The 22,014-nt window shown below is 42.7% G+C and overlaps 1 protein-coding gene across 2 annotated transcripts in view; it reads right to left on the minus strand.

Annotated features, from left to right (window-relative positions):
* The window catches only part of POU6F2 (POU class 6 homeobox 2), a gene marked incomplete at both ends in the record, with an annotated part of 470,710 nt that overhangs the window by 104,991 nt on the left and 343,705 nt on the right, over positions 1-22,014 (minus strand). For both annotated transcript variants that reach the window (XM_080818777.1, XM_080818778.1), the window contains one exon: positions 10,216-10,571. In XM_080818777.1, coding sequence (XP_080674903.1) covers positions 10,216-10,571 — 356 coding nt within the window. The remainder of the gene's footprint in view (positions 1-10,215; positions 10,572-22,014) is intronic.

Consider the following 22,014-nt stretch of genomic DNA (forward strand, 5'->3'; position numbering starts at 1 on the left):
TTCTCTCTCTCTGTCCATCCATCCACCCACCATCCATCCACCCATCCATCACCTATCTGTCCATCCATCCAACCATCCATCCATCTATCCATCCATCCATCCAACCATCCATCCATCTATCCATCCATCCATCCAACCATCCATTCACCCATCCATCCTTCTGTCCATCTATCTGTCATCTCCTTAACTGCCATGAAACCTGTTTTCATGCAATTTCTTTGGCCTTGGTGTTTTATGGATGACACTTTGGGAATGCTGCCTTAGAAAATGCTGACAGCCAAATAAGGGAATAAGAATATATAACTCACCAACAACCCAAATGAACAATAGCAGAGGCAGTAAAATATAAACAGAGATGCTTTGAGGTCTGCCAATAATGTTGAGAAAGTCCCTTCAGCTTTCTGACAGTCTGCGTCCCTGGATCTGAACTGAAGATTCAGGCTCTTGTGAGGAGGAAAGGGGAAGCCAAAGTACTCACAAAGTACAAAGATACATAGATAGGGCCCATAAATGATAATGGTTATTCCAGGAGACCACTGTATGAAATACTTTCTAAAAAATGCACTTTGTAAATTTCAAAACACACTGCAAATACTGGCCACATATTATCAGGAGTCTTTCTGGAATGTTGCATACCTGTTCTGGGTTATGATGTGGTACATACATTGCTTTTTCTTTCCATGGAATTCAAACCACCTTATTTGTGTTATTTCATAAACAGAATGTGGAGCTGGAAAGGCTGTAAGATAATCTAATACAAAGTTTTCATATACTAAGTGACACAACGGAGGCCCTGAGATTAGGCAACTTGTCCATGGTCAGTCAGTGGCAGAATCCAGATTACCAAGATTTTTCCTGTTCACCACATATTAAAAACCCACAACTTTGGGAATTTAGAAGGAAAAAAATAATTTTGGGATCTTAATAACATTGGTGGAGAATCTGACATTCTGTGGGTTGAAGTGCGAATTCTTTAAGATTCCAGGAGCGCATGGCTACAATTCGTTCTTGCTCCCCACCTTCTCCAAGGCCTTTGTGCAGACTTGCCTTTGCTGTGTATGCCCTAGCTCCGCTCTTCAGTGTTCCCCTCCTCAGAAATCCTCCTCGCCTCTCCAGCTGGACTCTGCAAAACTTACTAGCCTCATGTTAGCTTAGATGGGTTTTTTGGTGGTGTGCTGTGCATGATTCTATTGTGGACATGTAGATTTTTATATCCCCATGAATATTTGCTTTTTATTCAACTTCAAGAGGGACTCCTGTCCCTCTCAGATGGTAGTACTGTAGTCAAGAAAGGAAAGAAGGCAGGCAGGATACTGGTATTTTTTCAGTACCCGTTATCTATCAGGGACCCTCACATAAGTCATCTCATTTACCCTCACATTATCCCTCCAGCCAAGAAAGAGATCGAGGCTAAGGATGGGCAGACCTCACCCAAGTGCCCAGCAGAACCGGCATTCGTTCAAGTTAAAGTCTGTCTGCTTCTAAAGACACATATCCTCTGTGGCATCACATTGTCTGTTCTGCAAACCTTCCCTGGGGCTCCCATGCACACCATAGGTGCTCCCTAAATGTTTGCAGATCACGAGAGAAGTGCTTCCTCTGCAACCTGGAGAATAGTCACTTGCAAGTCTATACTGTGAAAGTCAATTTAAAAGTCCATGGAAAATTTATCCCAAACCTTTGGGAAGTGAATTGAGGCTCAAACACGAGGAATAACGCTTGATCAGGCAAGACCCAAAAAGACGGTATTACGTTAGCATAAATACTGTCTGTATTTTGCTCATTCGGAGTGAGGTGCCAGCCAGCCCATTTGGGGCATCTCAAATTGCTACTAAAACCTGCATCTATGCACGTGGAGGCGAAACGGTTTAGGAATATTCTGAACTAGACTTTGAGATTCGCTTATCAGCCCCGTCGGACAGACGGTGATGGGACTGGACATCGTGTGCAGCTCCGGCCTCATAGCTGCGCTCGCTGCAGATGAGCCACGGATCTGCCCACTGTGATGCTCAGAGTGGGCTGCTTCCCTGGGGAAGTTATAACTTGCCATGTCCAAATGCAGCAATAATCTCTCCACCCTCTTTGAATCTGGCACCCCTCCTATCTATCGCTACTTGACGTGAGATTCCGTAGTCAGTGGGGTGAACATGCTCTCTGCTTTGTTAAACCCTTTTCTACATGATTTGACTAATCTACACAGCACTACCCAGAAATGGTAAATCTAGACAATGACAAAGAAGCACCGCACTGTATAAGTATATTCTTTGTAAACTAATTTTCCCCCTGCCACTCTCAAAGCAATATAAACTTTGTTGTTCCTCCTGGATCTCAAATGCTTGTAATAAATTCTTTGAAATGTCAGTAATGTTGAACTGAGGGTTTTTTTTTTTTAAAGGAGATTTTCTTTCTTTCATAAAAGGAAAGATTGTCCCTTGCAGACAATGTGGATAAATATGTTTTGTTTATTTTTCTCAGTGCTGAGTATGGTTGGGCAAAGGGACTCCCATTTCCCACCCAACCTCTTGCTGAAAGAGTGAATGATAAATGAAACCCTCAGTTTCCCGGACAGTAGTACAGACAAATAAATTAATACTCTTTCATATATGTAGTATAATCAACAATTGCTGCATGCATTTATAGCCTATAATAAATATAAATATAAGTATAAACACTGTCACCAAACTCACTCATTTTCATAAAACCATAAACCAGTTCAGTGAAAAATGTGAACCAAATTAAAAACATTTCAATTCAATCAAAACGATTGGTTTATTAGACCCATGCATACACTATTTAGTGAGCATGGATTTCCACCATACCCCCCTGCTTCGATCCACTCTCCAACACACACTTGCCTTTCTACTGCACAAAATTTGGTACAACAGTCAAGTTCAACTGGAAAGTGGATCCAAGACCTGGATGGAATTTATATTGGACGCAAAGTCACTGGCCTTGGAGGATATTTGCCAATTAAATCATTTACACAGTTGGTATCCACATGGTGGGGGTTGAGGGTGAGGGAAATGAGGCAGTCATTTCAGGCACAAAATTAAACAGTTTTCCCCAAAACACAATTATTAAGATGAATCTAATGTGATATTAAAAAAAATCAAAATGAATGCAAAAGAATTCATGATCAACAAAATCAGTATTGCTGACTTTTTATCTTGCCTCAGACTCCAATATGACTCAAGGCTATTACTGATACTATATCCAAAATTTTGATATTCAGTGCATTATGGATTTTGGCATTCATTTTGATTTTTAAAAATACTGCATTAAAATATTATCGTCAGTGTGCCTGGGTGGCTCAGTCAGTTAAGCGTCTGCCTTCAGCTCAGATCATGATCTCAGGGTCCTGGGATTGAGCCCTGCGTCGGGCTCCCTGCTCAGTGGGGAGCCTGCTTCTCCCTGTCCCTCTGCACCCTCCCCCACTTGTGGTCTCTCTTGCTTGCTCCGCCCTCTCTCTCTCTCTCTCACACAAATAAATAAATTTTTAAAAATTGTTAAAGAAATATTTATCTTGACAATTGCATTTGGGGGGGGCACCTTGAATTTTGCATCACTTTTGTCTTGGTCCAGGCCAGGAGAATTCTACACTGTGATTCAGCCTCATGTGGGCATGGAGATATCTGAGTTCTCTTAGAATAACCAAGGCCCCAAAGAGGTTATGTGACTATGCCTACAAGGGTACGCTACCCCAAAAGATGTCACTTCAGCGTGAGTATTACTTTGAGTTGAAGACAACTGAGAAGTAGATATAGGAAAAGCTCTCTAAAGGGGAACCCTTTTACACTGATGGTGAGAATGCAAGTGTGGAGATTTCTTAAGAAATTAAAAATAGAGCTACCCTATGACCCTGCAATTACACTACTGGGTATTTACCTCAAAGATAAGATGCAGTGAAAAGAGGGGCCATCTGTACCCCAGTGTTCATAGCAGCAATGGCCACAGTCACCAAACTGTGGAAAGAGCCAATATACCCTTCAATGGACGAATGGATAAGGAAGATGTGGTCCACATATACAATGGAGAAAGTTATGCCTCCATCACAAAGGATGAATACCCAACTTTTGTATCGACATGGACGGGACTGGAGGAGATTATGTTGAGTGAAATAAGTCAAGCAGAGAGAGTCAATTATCATATGGTTTCACTTACTTGTGGAGCATAAGGAATAACACGGAGGACATTGGGAGATGGAGAGAAGGGAGTTGGGGGAAACTGGAGGGGAGATGAACCATGAGAGACTGTGGACTCTGAAAAACAAGCTGAGGATTTTGGAAGGGAGAGGGGTGGGAAGTTGGATGAGCCCGGTGGTGGGTATTAAGGAGGGCACGGATTACATGGAGCACTGGGTGTGGTGCATAAACAATGAATCTTGGAACACTGAAAAAAAAATTAAATTAAATTAAAAAAAAAAAAAGAAAAGCTCTCTAGCATTCCCTTATTTGCCAAAAGCAGGACATAAATGTGTTAAAATGTCCTTCCTTCCCCTTTCTACCAAGAAGGACAGCAATTGGCGGCGAGGAACAATTGGAGACCTTTTTAGTATGAGAGGAATCAATAACAGATCTTGCCAAAATTAGCCTTTATTTTCTATGAAATTCTCAGTACAGAGGTGCCTAGGTGGCAAAGCCGGTTAAGCATCCTACTCTTGGTTTCTGTTCAGGTGGTGATCTCAGGGTCGTGAGATGGAACCCCATGTCCAGCTTTGGGCTCTGGGCTCCACACTCAGTACAGAGTTTGCTTAACACTCTCTCCCTCTCCCTCTGCCTTTCCATCACGTGCATGTGCACGCATTCCTCTCTTTCTAACATTAAAAAAAAAAAAAAAATTCCCCGTATTTGCCTTCCCACGATCTGCCTCCCCTAGAAGCTCCCAGTCCTTCTCCTTTGTCTTGTCACTTCTCTACCAGTATATTGTTTTGCTAAAATGCTGTGTAAACCTCACTGAGTGCTTCCACCTGTGATGCCCAAGTTGCTAAGCTCCTATTTATTTTCCTCCTGTTGGGTCTGTCTTTTGTTAGTCAAATTTATGGGCCTCAGCCTGAGAACCTGAAATGAGGAGAGAAAAAAGGTTGTGTTTTTCCCCTGCACCTGTTTGGGTCAGTCAACACAGTTTCAGAGGTTTGTCACCAAAAACTGTAAGAACAATGGAAGGCGGAGCTGGAGAAAGTGTTTCATTTTACCCCCTCCCTTTAGAGATGAAAAAACTTAGACCCACAGAGTTTTGACTAATCCCATGCTAAATTAAGACTAACCCCTAGAGAAAAAGGAGGTTGGCCCAGGGCACTGGGCCTTTGTTTTCTTTTTTTAAGTTTTATTTTTAATCCTGGTTAATTGACATAGAGCGTTCTACAGAGCCTTTCTATAGGAAGAAGCCCTTTGGAGACTATTTTCTTTCTTTCTTTCTTTCTTTTTTTTTTTTTTTTAAGATTTTATTTATTTATTTGACAGAGACACAGGGAGAGAGGGAACACAAGCAGGGAGAGTGGGAGAGGGAGAAGCAGGCTTCCCACTGAGCAGGGAGCCAGACCCAGGACCCTGGGATCACAACCTGAGCTGAAGGCAGACCCTTAACGACTGAGCCACCTAGGTCTCTGTTTTAAAAAGGGATACTGTACCAACCTCTCCATCACTCACACACTTTGGAACTTCGTACTGAAAGTCCGCCAGTGGGAAAATGTCCCAGCTGAGATTAGGAGGCGGGGTCCGCTACATAGCACAGGCGGAATCTGGACGCAGTTTTACTCCCGGATGCCTGAGTGGTAACAAGACCTTTACCTTGGCAATTGCACATGGTCGAGAACAATTTTACACTCTCTCTCGAGCAACTTCACCTCTGAGGAGGTGACCATGCCCCTCATTCCTCATCCAAGCACAGATAACTTCCCCTCCCCTAACTGCTTCCACAGATCTCTCTCTCCCTCTGTTATTTATTAAAATGTGCAATACAACAAGAAAAGGAAAAGATTATCCTGCCTCCTGCCATGCAAGACAGCATGCGGAAGGCCAAGGTTAAATGCAGCATTTGGTTTCTTAAGCTTCTCTAATGCATAGGTGTGGAAAAGCAATCTGGGACCAGAGCTTACAGTGGTGACTCTCTGAGGATAAAAACTTGACTTTAATTTGGACTCTCTGGCTAAGATAAAATCTGCTTCTGCTATCATTATCCCACTTATGTTTGTCCCCACTCTCTTTCCACTCTGCCACCCAGCTGACTGGGAAGAAATTAACATGACCTTGAAGAATACTCAGAGACTGCTTAGGACCATCGAGTTTTCAGTGGCCAATACAGAGGCCTATGAACATTTACATAGACTCGGGGGCCTGAAAGGGATCTTAAAAATCATCTAGGGGTGCCTGGGTGGCTCAGTGGGTTAAGCCTCTGCCTTCGGCTCAGGTCATGATCTCAGGGTCCTGGGATCGAGCCCCGCATCGGGCTCTCTGCTCAGTGGGGAGCCTGCTTCTCCCTCTCTCTCTCTGCCTGCCTCTCTGCCTACTTGTGATCTCCGTCTCTGTCAAATAAATAAATTAAAAAAAAAAAAATCATCTAGACCACACATTTAACAGACAAGAAAAATTGAGTCCAAGAGCTCATGTGACTTGTCCCAAGTGGTCAGCTAGTTGGAAGAAGGGTCAGAACGAGTATGAAACCTCAAAACCGGGAGCTCCCTTCTCAGGGCACCGTGACTAGGCTCCAACCACAGCCAGCTCATCCCCAGATCACTGACCAAGGAACATGCACACATCGGGGCGTTTATACACATTTAGAATTTCTCTCGGGCCAATAAAAACTCCCAAGGAATGGGATCAAGACAAGCCATCTCAAAGGTCACAGAAAGGAGGTATTTCAACATTCTTTGGTTTATAGGAGCTTTCTCCAGACCAAAATTATGTACTCAAATTAGAATTGAACTTTTTTTTCCTACCTAGGAATGAGGCCCTCTGTTTTCTGCCCCCGAAGTTGCTTCCATTTATGTTTCTGATTTGCTCCTATCCAACACATTCTGTTTTTCTAATTTTAAATTCCAACACAGCCCATGGCCAGTAGGTTAGAGGAAAAGGATGAAGTGTGGATTGGTATTTATCCAGGAACCTATGGATTAAATTCAACCCACCAATGTGTTTTGTAAATCCAAGTCTGTTTTTCTTATTTATACTGGGAAGTGTAAATTCTCTCTTCACCCCTGCTGAGAATGAGTTTGTGGGTAGGTAGCCTTTGAGCCTCAATGTAAAGACAGCCTTCCAGGGGCCAGCTGCTGGTATTCATGCTGGACAGCAGGCTCCCTTATAACCCTGAGCAACCAAAATTAGTTCTCTGAAGCGACCATCCTAGAGACTCCTATCTGTCTGGAAGCAACAACTGCGTTTTGCAAATGCAGTCAATTTCATGGACTTGAGTAAAAGGGTGAAAACCTTATATGGCAGTCTTAGAGAAAAGCCTGACAAGAACTATTTGGAGAATTTCAGTCTAGGGTGATACTGTCTGCCAGCGCCATTCATCTTTTTTCTCATCTAGAGAAATGACCTCACCCAATTAGATCCACACAAGACATTGCTATTAATTTATTTTTTTTCCTGAAGATACGACAGCCTCTGCACACTGTAGAAGTAATCATTATCCTTCAAAGTTGTTGGTTTTTTAAACGTCCTGCATTTTACTGGTTTTCCCTGACAACCTAAGTTGCATTGTTCTTAACTACTCTCTCTCAAGCAGAGTTGGAAAAACATAGGACAAAGCCCACATGAAAATAAAGAATCACAAAATAGAATTTAAACCGTCGCATATGAATTTAGCTGATCTTTGTTCCCCTTAATATATTCAAACAAAAACACTGTGTTCTGGTTCATAAAGATCATTACCTTTGAGAGTTAAATATCTTCGCAGGTCCTTTTAAAGTTTTCTCTTTAAAAAGTTCAAACATTTCATGTTCCACAAACTCAAAAATCCCTCAACTAGTGCAGAAAAAACCCGGTATTTCAAAACCATGGAATTCTCCATTTCCTATACATATGTCTATCGTGAAGGGAAAAATCATTTTATGCCCACTGATATATATTTATTCAAAATTAGTTCTCTATCTACTCAGTAAAAAAAATTTTTTTTAACTTGGTAAAATTTTTAAAAACTCTACCGAATCACTCCTTCAGTGGTCATCCATTAGATCTACAGAAGTTACAATGTATTCATTAAGTTTATAAGTTAAAACCCCAAGAGCAAAAAATGAGAATATTCTCTCAAGGTTGTAATGTAAGGAATGAAACGTGGCTCCAAGCCTTAATTTCTTGCAAAAATAGTACAAAACAAAACGTAGCCCCTGGACTTTCATAGGAAACCATTAGGACGACTTTTGGAAATTCTCCTAGTAGAATTTATTTCCATGGGGCGGATTGGTCACCTCATCCACAAGTCCCGTCAACAATCATTCAGATGGGTTATCTACACCTGGCTTTCACTGGCCAATAGAGATCTATAAGATGTCGACAGTGTTTCGAGAAGACTGTTATCCGCAGATTTCAAAGTTTCACTCCACCGTAATGAACACGGATTCTACATGACAACAGAGGACTGACCTAAGTAACCTCACCCCTCAGAGAAGGACACGTTTTTTTCTTTGGTAATTTCACCTGTTTGGGTGGCTCAGGTAGAAGTGTTTAACCGGACGGTGTATAGGTCCGTCAAATTTAACTGCTCCTGAAAAGCATTAAACTCATTCTTTGGAATAACAGAGTTGAATTCTGAACACTAAAAACACTGGGGCGGCTACAGTTGTGCATCTTGTAAGTTTGATCGTACCTTTTTTCTCTGTAGATGTCAAGTGTGCACTGAAGATGTTTATAGCCTGTGTTCATGTCAGTCCCAGGTCAAAGGTATTACGCTGTCTCACACTTGTAAGATTTTAAAAAACACATCTTCAAAACCGACTCAAGAGAGCGTTCATGTTGAAAGTAGTCATGACCCAAGTGCCAGGGAAAACGCGATTACTCATCTCACTCAAATGCTTTCATTTCCAAGAAAACTTTGGGCCACCATTGAGAATTCAAGTTCACAGAAACAAAGTTAAGGGACAACAAACAAAGTCAGTTCGTAAAATACTAAGTCTCTAATCCACTTGCCTCTCTGTCCATGTGTCATTCTAGCGTGACCTTGCATACTTTGCTGTTGGGGACCTAAGGAAGCAGTGCGACTGTCGCCCTCAGGTAGGGGAGGGCTGCCTGTGTCCCACACTGAGGATCAAGGAGGAGGCTGAGTTGGCATTTGAGATGAGCGCCCAGGCTGCTCACTTGGTACTAAATCGTTGGGCATCTCACCGGGGAGCCCATGATTATATAAGTCAAAACCTGCGCTATTGATTTCTGGATTGGAGGTGTTGACATCATGGCCATTATGTTTTGAAGCTAATTTATTTTAAAGGCATCTAAGTTAAGAATGGCTTTCTGAACTTTAAAGTTACGTATTCCTGAATGAGGGGAGATTAAAGATCAGCTTTCATAATTACCTTGAATATCTATTTTTTTTGATGCCCACAGCCTCAAGGTAATAAAGTAAATGTCCGGAAGCTTTATTATTTTATAAAGATGTGGATTTGTTGAGGCTCCGTGCATCATTTTAGAGGACTTGTTAGAGCATGGTTGGAATGGTTGGAATCTGGGACACAGACTGGGGCTGAATTTCTTTACCCTCTTAACCCCAGAGAGTCTTTAGAAAAATAGAAACAAAAGAGCACAAAGTACTTAAGGTAAGACACTGTTGTATTCATAATATAGAGAAATAACCACCATGCCTCATGGACAGGAGATGCAGTTCTCCACGGGGCTACAAAACTGTGCTAGTAATAATTTTAATTGGATGCTATCTTTGCTGCCTTCAGAAAGTATCATAAAATGGAATTATTACGGGCTACAAGTGCACTTCCAGTGCCGGCCTCTCACAGGAGGAAAGAGAAAACATTTATCCATCGCAGGGCAACATCAACGGGCTTCTATTTGTTTCGTTTACATGCCTCCCCAGCTGCCTGCTCTCACTTCCTCCTCCCTGGGTCTGAGAGATCAATTCGAATTAGGTGCTGTGGACCCGGATGCCAAGTTTTGCAGGCCCTGGGCTTTGGGGGGTGGGGGTGGGGGAGGTGTGTGGGTGCTGGGGGACTGGAGGGGGTGACGCCGCCCGAGGGCAGGGCCCGGGGCCGGCAGGGCGGGGCGGGGAGCATACCTGCAGAGGATTGGGTGGCGTGAGCGGCGACGGAAGGCCATGTCCCGGAGACTGGCTGGGTTTCTGAGGGGGGCTTGCACTCTGCTGAGTTGGAGACGGTTGGTTCTGGTTCTGGTTCTGGTTCTGGGGGTGGGGGTGGGGCTGCTGGGGCTGAGCGGGCGGAGCCGGCGGCTGCTGGGAGGCGGGAGGCGGCTGCTGGGGCGGGGCGGGCTGGGGCTGCGGCTGCGGGGGCTGAGGGGGCGCGTGCGGCCCGGGCGGCGGGTGCTGGCCGGCGGGCGGCGGCGGCGGCGGCGGCGGCGGCTGGAGCTGCTGGAGCTGCTGGAGCTGCTGGAGCTGGGAGTTCAGGGATGAGGTAGCTACAAGGAGAGAAAGGGAACGCGGAGTTGAGACACACGCGACCACAGCTGGCGGGGTCTCCGACAGCTTGCCCGGCGCGAGCCGCGAGGGGAAGAGTTCGCTCTCCCGCCCTCGTCTCTTCGGCGCTGGCGAGGGTCGTGGGGCACTGGGAGACAAGAGCCCCTTCGAGGGGGAGACTTTGCCGCTGGGAGGGGACCATCCTGCCCCCACCAGGCATGACTTTCTAAGGGTACCGAGCGGAGCCAGGCAGGGCTGCGCCCGAAGTGGGAGTAACGTCTACTCGCTTTCTCTCTTCCTTCCCACACTGGCCTGGGAAAGCCACGGAGGCTCTCAAGATTGGCTTTCCAGTGTAAAAGTTCAGTCCCTTTCGTTCTTTTGGCACATGCCCGGCCGGAGTTAAGAACAGAAACTGAATTGTAATCTGCTTTGGATCACAGGTCCCATCAATGGCGTCTCTCCCACCTGCTGCTTCAGACCTCTCCAATTTGCACAGACACGTTAGTTTCAAGTTCCTACACTTTTGGTGGCTTTTTTTTTCCCCTTAAACGTGGCACATGCTTCTTGGTTTTGCAGAGACAAAAGCCCGAGTCTGAATATTTTGTCTGCTGATCAGAGAGACAGAACCCCCCTCAGCCCTCACCTCCACACGGAAGGGTCAAAGTAGACATGACCTGCCAGCTCCTCAAAAACAGGCCAGGAACTGAGAGAACAAAATCATCTTTTTAAGATTTCCTTGTTATTTGAAAAGTAAGATGAGCTTCTTCACACTGAACGCACTAAATTTGTTCTGTGCCCATCTAGCACTGGACCATTTCTGCAGCAGGAAGACTGTGAGTTTGGCCAATGCATGATCTAGAGAAAATTATTGCTACAAGTTCACTTCCTCCTTTGCCTGAATCTCAGGCTAAAAGCTTTCCGACACACCTACAAACACATACAAGAATCAATGTTGAACCCAGAGGTCTTGGCTGAAATGTTTTCCTGCTTTTCCTTTACTTAGAATTAATAAGTAAACAATTTGAACAGTAATAACTCCTGTTTGTAACATTAAACTAGTTCCTATTTTTTTAAAAAAATGCTCCTTTAGGGGCGATTGAGTGGTTCAGTCAGTTAAGCATCTGCCTTGGGCTCTGGTCATGATCCCAGTATCCTGGGATGGAGTTCACATCAGGCTTCTTGCTCCATGGGGAGCCTGCTTCTAAGTCTGCCTTCTGTTGCTTGTGTGCATGCTCTCTTTCTCTCTCTCTCTCTGTCAAATAAATAAATAAATAAATAAAATCCTTAAAAAATGCTCCTTTAGAAAAAATTCAGTGGTTCTGTAAAGTGGAATATTGCATTACCTGCCCTCACACCACAAATAGGTTCTTGAGAAGTGTGTGCACATTGAACTCTATGTTGAGGACACCTAGAGAATTTGGTAAGAAAATCAAACAGTGACTGTAAATTTAAAGAATCGTTTTGTTAAATTTATTGAACATCAGCTAGGCACTAGTACTGTGCCAGGCAGTATGTAGGATTTAATCCTGCCTTCAAGGAGTTCATAGTCTATTTATGGAGATAAGATTAACTCATAAAAAACAATCAGGTCTGGGAGTAACTGTTATAGAGCCCTACTGATGGTAGACCAGAAGGACCCAGGGAATCAGGCCAGGGGTTTTCTGTGGGTTAGAGAGGCCAAGGCAGTGTCCGTGGAGGTTGTGGAACGAGAGCAGAGAGGGTTCAAGAGAGGGAGGGTCATTCCTCGAAAGGAAGGAAGAGAGGATATTACGGTCTGGAATGTGAGAAATATCCAGATGACACAGCGTGGCTTAAGTGATATTTCTGAAGGGCAATGTGGAGAACGGAGTGCCTGCAACAGAGGCTCTGGGAAGTCTGAATGACTTTAAACCTTAGAGAAAATGGAGAGCTTATCTTTTGAAAGTGGTGCAAAGATTCCTCCCAGTTAGCTGCCGATGTTAAGTCAGATTTTAAACATATAATCTGGTTTATTAGTATTTCTTTTTAAATTGGGTTTGTTCAAAGCCAGGCACACCTGTATTGGTGAAATGGTAGCTTGACAGTTCCCAGGGGCACCAAATACCTCTCTGTGCTCTCGGGTCCCTTGTAGAGCTTCCCTGTTGGACGGGTTGGGATGGCCCGTGCTCACTGGGTTGGTGAGTTACTCTAGGTCTATTCAGCACTTGGTGCAGTGCATGTCCTGCCTTGCATGGAAGTCCGGGGTGCTCTGGGACTCCAGAGGTAGAGATAGTGTGTATGAGACAAGGCCGCAACATACCCAGTCAATGGGAACTCTCTGAAACTTCCGCTTCGTTTTGCAGCAAACCTAAAAATGCTCTGAGAAATTAAGTCTCTCTGGAAAAAGTACCCAGTCTTCCCATGTATTGGAACCTTAAGAGAATGGCCTGATTTTGTCACCTGCACATTCCTATTATACAAAATCACATTTTATTGAAGATTTGGGAGCCCCGCTCAATTCTGACCTCCCAAGATCTCCCACAATCTGTAGAGTCCCAGGAGAATGGGCTTGGATCTTTCCTTTTGGTGAGTTTACAGATTTTGGGAATCTGATTGCATCTGGCCTCCTGCCTGATTCAAATCAAGCCTGTCCTGCATCCTTTTAGGTGAGGGGCACATATGTCAGTGCTTATTTTCATGGTTGACTTAAATACCATACTGTTTCATTTTGGTTAGAAAAGCATTTATCTAAATCAGCATTTAGAAGCAGGATAGACTGGGGAATATTGGCAGACAGATATTGGCAGATGGGTAGGGGCAGCAGACCTTAACCTACTAATGAGACATGGTTCCAAATGCGTCTTCGTTCCTTTATGTTGGTGCGTTCACGTTGCTTGGCTATTTCTTTCCCATAACCTGCAGCTTGCCTGGAAAGGCGTTAAATTAAGCTAAACAAAACTTCTTTAAGTTACATAAACTAATTTGGCATCTGAAAGCAAAAAATGGTGGACTATAAAATATGTCCAGGTATGTGCTGGGTGCAAAGAAAGGCACAAGGGAGTGGCACAAGAATGTAACTCTGGTCTGAAGAACTAAAGCCACGTACATAACAATATGTAAACAAAAGCTTAAAAAAAAGTGGTAAAGCAGGGAGCATCTAAAGGGCTCATTGTGTAAAGCATACTGAGATACGGACACAAGGTAGGAGGGTTCAAAGACATTTAACTACAGAGAATGTGGATAAAATGAAGATTTTTAGGGATGAAACTCTGACCTTATGCATGAAAGATTAAAGATTTTTATGGTAGATGGTAAATATAAAATGTAACTACAATACCAATAGCTATGAAAGAAAAAGAGATGCATAGAAATTTACACTAGGGCATCTAACTTTTTTTTTAACTTACAATTTTAAAAAAGAAACATAAAACAAAATTCCAGCAAACTCTGAATTTCCTAGAGAGAACTCTATGGCAAAATCTGTGGCTCGAAACCTTCCAAATAATTTAATATGACAAAGGAGTAGCCAAGAATCCTCCATTTCTCCATTTGCTCAGTTTCTATTTATCAACTGTACATTAGAAAAAATTTCTTCTTTTGAATCTTTGTGAAGGGTTTCCTTGGGAAGTCTCACACGTAATAGAGCCATACCACCAAAGGAATCAGAATTACATTGGCTGGGATTTACGTAGACTGCTTCCAAGGCTGGGGAATGGATAAGGGGAAGCATCATGCATATCTGCGTTTGAAGGACAAGTCCACGGAAGATTCTGGAGAAATACAGGTGTGTTTTATGCCTTCAAGGTATTTGAAACATCTTAGGAAAACAGAAAGCAAAATGGCACTCAAATACTACAGGAAGTGTTCACTTTTGTTAACACCAAGTATAACATTGCACTAATATAATCACTCCATCTGGGATCTCAACTTCAGCATTTCCTTGCCCTTTCCAGGGCTCAAGCAAATGTGGGCTTTGTTGGCAAACCAGTGATTTGGGTTTGACGGTGGGCAGGGAAGGAGTACAAGCTATTACTTAACTGTTGATGCCTACACACCTCTGGACATGTCTGGGAACTAGAGGAGCCTCATAGAAATGCATTTACAGAGGGTAGAGCACACATGCTAAGGAGGAGGAGCCAGGAGAGGGCTGCTCATTGAAAGTGCCCAGAATCCTGAAAGGAGCAGCATAGTAAAGGCTATTCAAATTCATCCTTAGCCCTGTCCCCTGGTGCAGCCTGCTCCTAGGGAAACAGAGGGCACCAAGTAAAAACAGAAAGGGCAATGTGTGATGCAAAGTGTAAGAAGCCAGATGCCAAAGGCCATATACTGTATAATTCCATTTATATGAAATATGCAGAATAGGTGAATCCGTAGACACAGAAAGTGCATTATTGGTCACCAGGAGCTGGGGGTGGGGAATGGGGAGTCACTGCTGATAGGTATGGAGTTTCTGGGGAGGGCGATGAAAAGTTCTAGAAGTAGGTAGTGGTGGTGGTTGGACATCGCAAATGTACTTAATGCCATGGAATGTACACCTTAAAATGGTTAAAATGACAAATTTTATGCCATGCGTATTTTACTGCAATAATAAAAAAAGCTGTTTCTCTATATCCACACACTGGGGACCAAGCTATACTGTCTTGGGATGCCACAAGGGAAGAGGACAATCCTTCTCCACTCTGCACATCTTTGCAGTTCTGAGGGCTCAGGGAGGCACCAGCAAAAGTTGTGCCTGGTGGAGCAGAGAGAGAGAGAGAGACACAGGTGGGGCCTCTGGATGCCTGGCGGCAAAGGGAGGAAAATGTGGTGCACATTGAACTTTCATTTAATATGAATGATTAGTTTTCCAAGATAACCACATGGATAGACGATATCATTGCCATGTTATTTGCATTGAACTTGGGCTCCGAAGTTCACACGGCTTGACCTTCTGAAGTTTATGTAGCTAGTGAGTACTACAAATGACTCAATCTTAGGTGCCCCTTCCAAGCCCTGAATATAGCAGAATCAGTTGTATGGATGGGCCAGGCTGCTTCCTCCTGATTCCTCACTCATACAGGGATGCTCTCCCAGGCTTCGCTCTTGAGAAGGCACCTGGCTACAGAGGCTAATTTGGAAGCATCTGTTCAGTGATGAATCGCTCAGCTCCTGGGAAAGCGTGTACGGTTGTACCTCTGTCCAGCAGGCAAAACATTTTGGAAAGCCTGCTGATACAAAATGCGAATGTGTGTTTGAGGATAAAGGTGCCAGTTTGAGTGTGAGGCACGAGTTGTTATAAGGAACAGAGACATGGAGTTGCAGGGAGGGAGGTGAGAGGTGTGAGCAGAATGGAGGTGAGGAAGGGCCACAATACAATTGACTTGTGTTACAAGTTTGCCTTCATGGTAAGAGAATGTCTCATCTACACTTAAACATTGGGCAGCTGCCTCACTGGGCTCATCTTGACATTTTAAGGAAAGTAACCAAGTAGGGTATCAGCTTATGTTGCCCATAGAACTCTGCGACATCGTCGTCTCTGGAGTATTGTTGGTGGCAGTGAAGAGTTCTCTAGATAGATTTCTCCTTCATCGGAAACAATGACTAGACTCCTAGATCCATTCAGTCTTACAAATCAATGGGCTCATGGGTCTCCAAATAGAAAACTCATGCTTCCTGATGTGGCCTTTGCTTCCCTAATGCTGTACTTATTGTTCATGTTTGTTGCTCACTAAAATCCCTAGGAGAGGCAAAAAGAACAGAATCTAGGACAACCCAACCAGAAGAACTTGATTTGGTAAAACTGGATATCTGCCCTCCCCCAGCTCCCCTGAAAATAACATCCAAAATGGCAGAAGCAAGTGCACAGGTCAGGAACCCTTCGTTTTCCTGATTAAGGGCATTTGCAGCCTGCACCAGTAGACAGAAGCTTTGCTAAGTGGGTGGGAAAAACAGTGTGCCCAGAAGGGAGGACTTCGAAAAAGTGCAGAAGGTGAACTTTGGGGGAAATCTGTTTTTATTTTTGGCAATAGTGTTAAAAACAAGCAAAATCAGTTCTGCTTCAGAGTATGACATACTCATCTCACATGTGGTCATTGTTATCATCTCCAGAGATATCTTTAATCTGTTGTTTCTTTTGCACTTAAGGCAGAGATCTCAGTATCTTTTGGATAGCAAAGAAAACAAAGAGAAAAATACTCTTCCAATTAAAAATCCCTGCAAATTACCAGCCAGTGCTGAACCACGCAAGCTTCTTTCTTTTGTGGGTTGTTTTTTGGCCAGCTTTAGGCAGCCTATCTCAAATTGTGGACAGAATCACTTGGGGAGCTTGTTAGAAAAGCCAATTCCAGAGAGTAGGCCAAAATCTGCATTCTAAAGCACCACCCAGGGGGTCGGGAGCCCTTGCCCTTGGGGGTCCCAGCAGCCCAGACCAAAGGGAGTGGCTCTTCCCCTGGTCTTCAACTGGAGCAGCTTGCTTTGCCATCTCTCCATAACTTTGAGAATGTTCTTCCGAAAAATGAATCTGTTCTTCCACTAGCAAAAAAATATTGAAATAAAATCACTGTTTGGGAAAAAAGGGAAAACAGACACCTGGGAATCTTTCAGTATCTTTAGCATATTCTTTTAGATATGAGGGCAATTTGCCACCCATTACTGCCTTTGTGGACATATTTGGGGCAACTCTTGTTGGAGTATTTTTACAAGTATTTAAGTATGAGACATAATCTTAGCTTTCAGATGCCGCATTAAACAAGGAAGATTAAAAGCAAAGGAACACCCATAGCAAAGCAAAAGGAAGAAGTTGCAGCATGGGCCATCCCAAAGGCAGCTGCACCTTCCCAGAATGCATCAGGGAGGCTGGGGACTCATAGGTGGCTGGGCCTGCTGGAATGTCCAGCAGGATTTGCCAGGGGGCCCTTCGGTGACAGCTGATCTCCTACCATCACCACAGCGAGGACAACCTAAACTCTCAGGAAAAATCGTGGGAAGGCTCTCCTCTAAAGAAATTGAAAAGCATGTCTGGGGAAGAATTGGGATTTCCAATGTGGATGTGGGCACATCAAGTAAAGTCCTCTTCTATGTACCCTAATAAAGCCAGTCAGTTCCCAATCTCACCCCAATACACTGAGCTATCAACACTCTTCCAAGCCCTTAGGAAGCCATTCCAGCTTCCAACTGTGTTCTAACCAAGTTGGAAGAAGAGAGGACCAATCTGGATACTTTCCCAATAAATTGCAGAATACCAAAGATAAAGATTTTTTTAAAACTTAGAAAATTTCAGAGAGACAAGTAAGAGGCAATCTACAAAGCATGGAAGTCGAACTAGCATTAGACCTCTCATTAGCAAAACCATATGGCTAAGATCAGAGGAGCACTGCCTTCAAAGTTCCGAAAGAAGATGATTCCCAGCCAAGAGTTCCATTGCTGGCTCAACTTTCTGTCAATAGCAAGAGCAGAGTAAGGCCCATTCTGGAAATTGTCAAAGCTTATACATCCTATCTTTACATACTTTTTTCTTAGGAAATTGAAAGGTACCTCAACAAAATAAGGTGATGAGCCAAGAAAGAGGAATATTTAAGACCCAGGGAGCAGTGTGTGACACACAGGCCAGAGATACCAGAAGCCCCACTACAACTGTGTCTGGAAGTTCTAGAAAGCAATGAGTCTAGATTGCAGCATGAAGTCAAGGTTTAGGTGAACTCTCTCCAGATAAAAAGGAAGATTCCATAGAAGCGGTAGAATATTTAAGATCGTGGAAGAATTTGAAAATATGGAAAAAAAGAAAGGAAACTAGAAACTTTAGCAAAGACAAAAGCTCTCTGGGAAAGCCATGATCAAGAAATGAAAGTGTTGTTCCAAATCAGAACAAGAAGTCACTGAGCTCCAAGAAGAAAGGTGGAACCGATTCAATGCAATGCTGTAGAAAAAGAAGCAGCTAGAAGATGGTGGCCACTTCCTAAAAAAGTATACATTTCTTCTCACAATAAAAAAAGAAGGGTATTAAGATACTTCAGGCAAGACAAACAAACAATATAAGAACAAGGTATGGTTTTATAAGAAACAATAAAAGAAACAGACAACATGACCCAGTTGTGCAGTGAGATGTGGTGTGATTTTGAGGACTTGGTGAAGGACAAAAGGAGAGTCTCTCTGAATGTTTTCTTTGAGTGGCACTAAAATCCAGACTAGAAGGGCATGTGATCACAACACACTTCTTGGCTTTGTAGGAAATAATAAGGTAGCCATATTAAGGTTAAAAGTATTTACTGGCTTTCAAGTTTTGAAACAGCCTGTAAATAAGGTATGCAAGATTTAATGAGAACATAAATGCTACTAAAATCCTTGACAATGTGAAGTGAAAGTTTCCTGCGCAGGAGGAGGGGAAGTGAGAACCAGAGCATTAAGTGGGGAATCAAGAGACCCCTCCATAGGGAATCAAACAAACGGGGATTTAAAGGTGATATTTGAAGTCACAAAGGTAACTTTGTGACTTCAAAGGTAACTTTGCTATACTTCCATCAGTGGAAGGGAGGAAAAGGAAGAAGATGTTGTAAAGGAACTAAACCCTCATACACCATAGCAGGAAATGAGCAGATGAGACATCCGGCTAATAAATGAAGAGGCAGATAGAGATGGAAAGTATTCAGAAACAAGGAGATAAGCCCGTAAGACCTGAATGAAACTGGGAATGGTTCAATGTGCTCACCTTGGAGGAGTAATCCTGAGGGTAGGGAGGAGTACAGCTGCGTTTCTTCACAAACCCTCTCACTGTAATGATTTTTAACTACATGCCTGCATTACATCAACAAAGGCTTCTAGAAAATCAGTGTCAACACTTGGGCTGCATCTTGTAGGACAATAGCTAATTCTTTGGGGCCAGGCACGGTTCTAGACCCTCATATTTCTTATCCATCCTCCCGACCACCTTATAAAGTCAGTCTCCTAGATCAATTTTTCCCAGTGCAAACCCTGAGCCAAGGCTTCAAGTGCCAGTGATTTATTAAGAAGGGCTTCCAGAAAGAACTAGGATGGGAGTAAAGAAAAACAGGATAGAGAAGGGCAAGAAGCAAAGGGTGGTGAGATTTTAGGTGAACTCCCCACCCCTCCCCTCTCTCATCCTCTCCCCCGGGGCTCTGAAGCATGAACTGCACTCAGAGCCTATCCTGTCTTGAAGCTCATCTTCTCCTCTTCCTGCACCAGGAAGTCATTGGCTCCAGGTGGTCTGGGGCATAAACTCCCAGAGCTTCTTATTCTCGAGTGGGAGGAAGTGACTCCAGTGCCCCAGATTCAAAGAACTTCCTAAGAACCACCACACAGTATCTGATAATTACCAGCAGAGGTCATGATACTGTGTAGCAGGCCCAGAAAGGTACTCAGAAATGCCCTCAGAGTGACAGGATAGGAATTTGCATGGAACTCATCTATAATGGTTTGGTCACAACACAATCATATCAGGTCCCCTTGACTATTTCTCTATGTAGACAAGGGTATATCTATTTATATCTATAAATACACCATCACATATATATCTATTTGTATAATATCCACCTATATCTGCATTTATGCCACCATATCTATATATAATCCCATACCTACAGACATAATGTATGTCATCTGTATATCTATCTATATTTATATCTATATCTACACCAAGCCAAGTTAAAGAGACAGGTGGTCTCCAGCCTCTAAAACTTTGGTCAATTAATTACTGAACAGAATGCTGGTGATAGAGGATTGAACAAAACAGAAATGGATGTTGCTATTATATTGCTTAGAGATCATTTCCACTGAAGGCCTTGAACTGACGAAAGTTTTAACATAGCAATAGGAAGTAACTAACCATCAGAGGTTAGTTACCACCAGAAGCACAGAAAGAGACGCGTTACAGAAACCAGTTCTGGGGTTGGGATGGTGTTCTGAGGCCATGACCTACCGGGTCCAGGGGGCAGATATACCTCCTTGTGCAATATTCATGGCCATATTATCTTTGAATAATCGACATGCTTAATTTCATATTCATGGTCATCTGCAAATCTTCTGCCAAGATGAGAATTTTCACGGTTTTGTCCTTCTATAAGCAGAGAAATTGTTCACCAAAGGACAATCATATCGGGTCCCCTTAACAATTATATTTCTTTTTGTAAATTAAAAAAGATATTCTGGTTTTATAAACCTGTCTTTTTGGGTGTGAGTGAGTATAGTGATATTTGGATCCATTCCACAACACTAATTAGATAGAGCTTCTTGAGCTCCCTGGGCTGGATGGAACCGATTTCGCCTTGTGCTCCATCAATGATACCAACTGTGACTTAAACCTTCTTTTGAAAAGTCCACAATAGACATTCTTTCCTCAGGTGAGACACATCCCCAAACATCATTGCACAGGATCTCATGAAAAAACAGCATTCTGTGGTCAAATAATTTGAGAGAGACTGTATATTGTATTCTATATTTGGAAACCCACAGTGAGCATTAGAATATTAATAACTTAGAATTTTGGCATTAAAGAAACCTGATTAACATTTTTCATCCAACACTCACCAAACTCACTCAACCTTGGAACACCATCATCTTGCTTTTTCTGACTCAAACTTATGCATGCATATATGTAGAACTAATACCGTGAATGGTCCATTTAGGAGTAATCTAAAGATGTTTCTGTCTGTTGTAGTCAAACATGCCCGTACGATAGATAAAGAAATTATATACCTATATGTAAACAAAAAATGTACATTATACAATGTATATATATACAATGTACATATGTACAATATAGACACATAATGTGTGAATATAATATATACACATGTATACAGTATATATAATGTACATATACATAAATGCATATGTGCAATATATACACATACATATATAACGTATTTTTAGATATTTTTATATATACAATGTACATATACATACAATGCACTTATATACAATGTATATGCACAAACATAATTGCATATATAACTATATATATGATTTACATATATATCAGTGTCTCTGGAGGAAAAATAAACTTTTATTTTTTTTAATTTTTTTTAAAGATTTTATTTATTTATTTAAAAGACAGAGATCACAAGTAGGCAGAGAGGCAGGCAGAGACAGAGGAAGAGAAGCAGGCTCCCCGCTGAGCAGAGAGCCCGATGCGGGGCTCAATCCCAGGACCCTGGGATCATTACCTGAGCCGAAGGCAGAGGCTTTAACCCACTGAGCCACTCAGGCGCCCCGAATAAACTATTTTCAATATAAAATAAGTTTAATAAAATTGTTTTCTTTTTGGGATATAATTGACATGTAATGCATTAGTTTTAGGTGTATGACATTATTATTGGTATATTTATATATTGCAAAATAATTACCAGAAAAATTTTAGTTAACAACCCTCATCACACAGAGTTACAATTGTTTTATCCTTGTGAGATGAGACCTTGTAAGATCTTCTCTCTTAGCAATTTTCAAATATATGATCTAGTATTGTCAACTATATTCACTATGCTGTACATTACACCC

The sequence above is a fragment of the Martes martes genome, assembly GCF_963455335.1.
Source record: "Martes martes genome assembly, chromosome: 11".
Classification (NCBI taxonomy): Eukaryota; Metazoa; Chordata; class Mammalia; order Carnivora; family Mustelidae; genus Martes; species Martes martes.